This window comes from Sminthopsis crassicaudata, chromosome 4, assembly GCF_048593235.1.
Source record: "Sminthopsis crassicaudata isolate SCR6 chromosome 4, ASM4859323v1, whole genome shotgun sequence".
Lineage (NCBI taxonomy): Eukaryota > Metazoa > Chordata > Mammalia > Dasyuromorphia > Dasyuridae > Sminthopsis > Sminthopsis crassicaudata.
The window spans coordinates 293668512-293670165 of NC_133620.1; the positions used below are offsets into that span (position 1 = coordinate 293668512).

The 1654-nt window shown below is 40.7% G+C and overlaps 1 protein-coding gene across 1 annotated transcript; it reads right to left on the minus strand.

Moving 5' to 3' along the window:
- Window positions 1–440: 440 nt before the first annotated feature.
- Window positions 441–1397, minus strand: OR2AE1 (olfactory receptor family 2 subfamily AE member 1). The gene has a single exon (XM_074311528.1). The coding sequence runs from the start codon at window positions 1395–1397 to the stop codon at window positions 441–443; it is 957 nt and encodes a 318-aa protein (XP_074167629.1).
- Between the last annotated feature and the right edge of the window lie 257 nt (window positions 1398–1654).

Genomic DNA, 1654 nt, shown 5'->3' on the forward strand with positions numbered 1-1654 from the left:
AGTTGGGAGTGGGAGCCATACCTGGGCTACACCAAATGAGCAAGATGATTACAAAGGCTTTAGGGCACCAGAATACTATAAAATACATCACTACAACTTGTTGTTACAACTTGTTGCCTATGAGGGAAGTCAGTGAACAGGAAGGAGAGAGTACAGAGAAGTCAAGGAATTGAACTTCACAAAAGATATATTAAACAATTATAGCTGATTTCCACATGGAGATGATCCAGTCTGTGATCCTGATATAAAGGGAAAACCAAGTTTGGATATACCATTGAAAAATATAGTTATATATCTGCAATGGCAGAGGGAATTTTCTCACATTGAGTTCCTACCTCTAAAAAATTCATAGACCCATACCAGACCAAAATACTGATCTATAGAATAATTACAATGGTTAAATGTAAACAGGATTTTTTACATAAATGGTTGTATGACTGTCAATTATTGTTCTGAGCTCTGCCATAGCTGCATCTCCCCAACAGCTTCTTAAGGGCCCCAGTGACTTCCTTGTTCCTTAGACTGTAAATAATAGGGTTGAGCATGGGTGTGATCATAGTATAGAAAGCAGAAACTACTTTATCTTGTTTGGAAGAGTGGTATGCCTGGGGTCTTATGTAGGTGACCATGGCTGCCCCATAGAAAAGGGTAACCACAGTCATGTGGGAGGAACAAGTGGTAAATGCCTTTTGTCTCCCCTCAGTTGAATGCATTCGGAGAACTGCAACTAAGATCTGTAAGTAAGAGGCAGAAATAACGGAGAAAGGCAAAAGCAGCATGAGGACACAGCAAACATAGATCATGGATTCATAGAGGGAAGTGTCAGCACAAGCCAACTTGAGGACAGCGGGCACCTCACAGAAGAAGTGATCAATCTTGTTTGAGCCACAGTAGGGAAAGTGGAGAGTAAAGACAGCTTGGATTAATCCATCTATCAGACCAAAGAGCCAAGAAAATGCCACCATTATCCAACAGACACGCTTGTTCATGATCACTGAATACCTCAATGGATTGCTGATGGCCACAAAGCGGTCATAGGCCATGAAGGCCAGCAAGAAGCACTCGTCCCCCAGGAGTGTAAGGAAGAAGAGAATCTGTAGGCCACACCCTGTAAAGGTGATATACCCCTTGCCTGATAGGAAATTCACAGCCATCTGAGGTACAATGGTGGAGATGAGCATGAGGTCCATTAATGACAGCCAACTGAGGAAGAAGTACATGGGACTGTGGAGCCGTGAATCAATGTTGATGAGAAGGATCATGAGGCCATTACCAGTCAATGCCACCAGGAACATGATTATAATGATGGAGAAGAGGAAGAAGTGAAGAGGAGTTTGAGTGAAGAGACCCAGAAGGATAAAGTGAGTGATGAGAGTCTGGTTGCCACTCCATTCCATGATTCTAGATCAAAGAGTGGATGAGAAGAAGAGAAAGAGACCTGGGAAAAGGATATTTTGAAGATGAGAAATTACATACTACATGACAAAAACACTCTATAAATAATAGTCAATAATAGTTATAGTTTGTATTTATATAGCATTTGAAAGTTTGCAAAGAACTTTACAAAAATTATGTCATCTCATAACAACCCATGGGAGATATATATTTCTTGGGCTCATGCATCTAATAAGAGTCTGAGGCTAGATTTTAAATT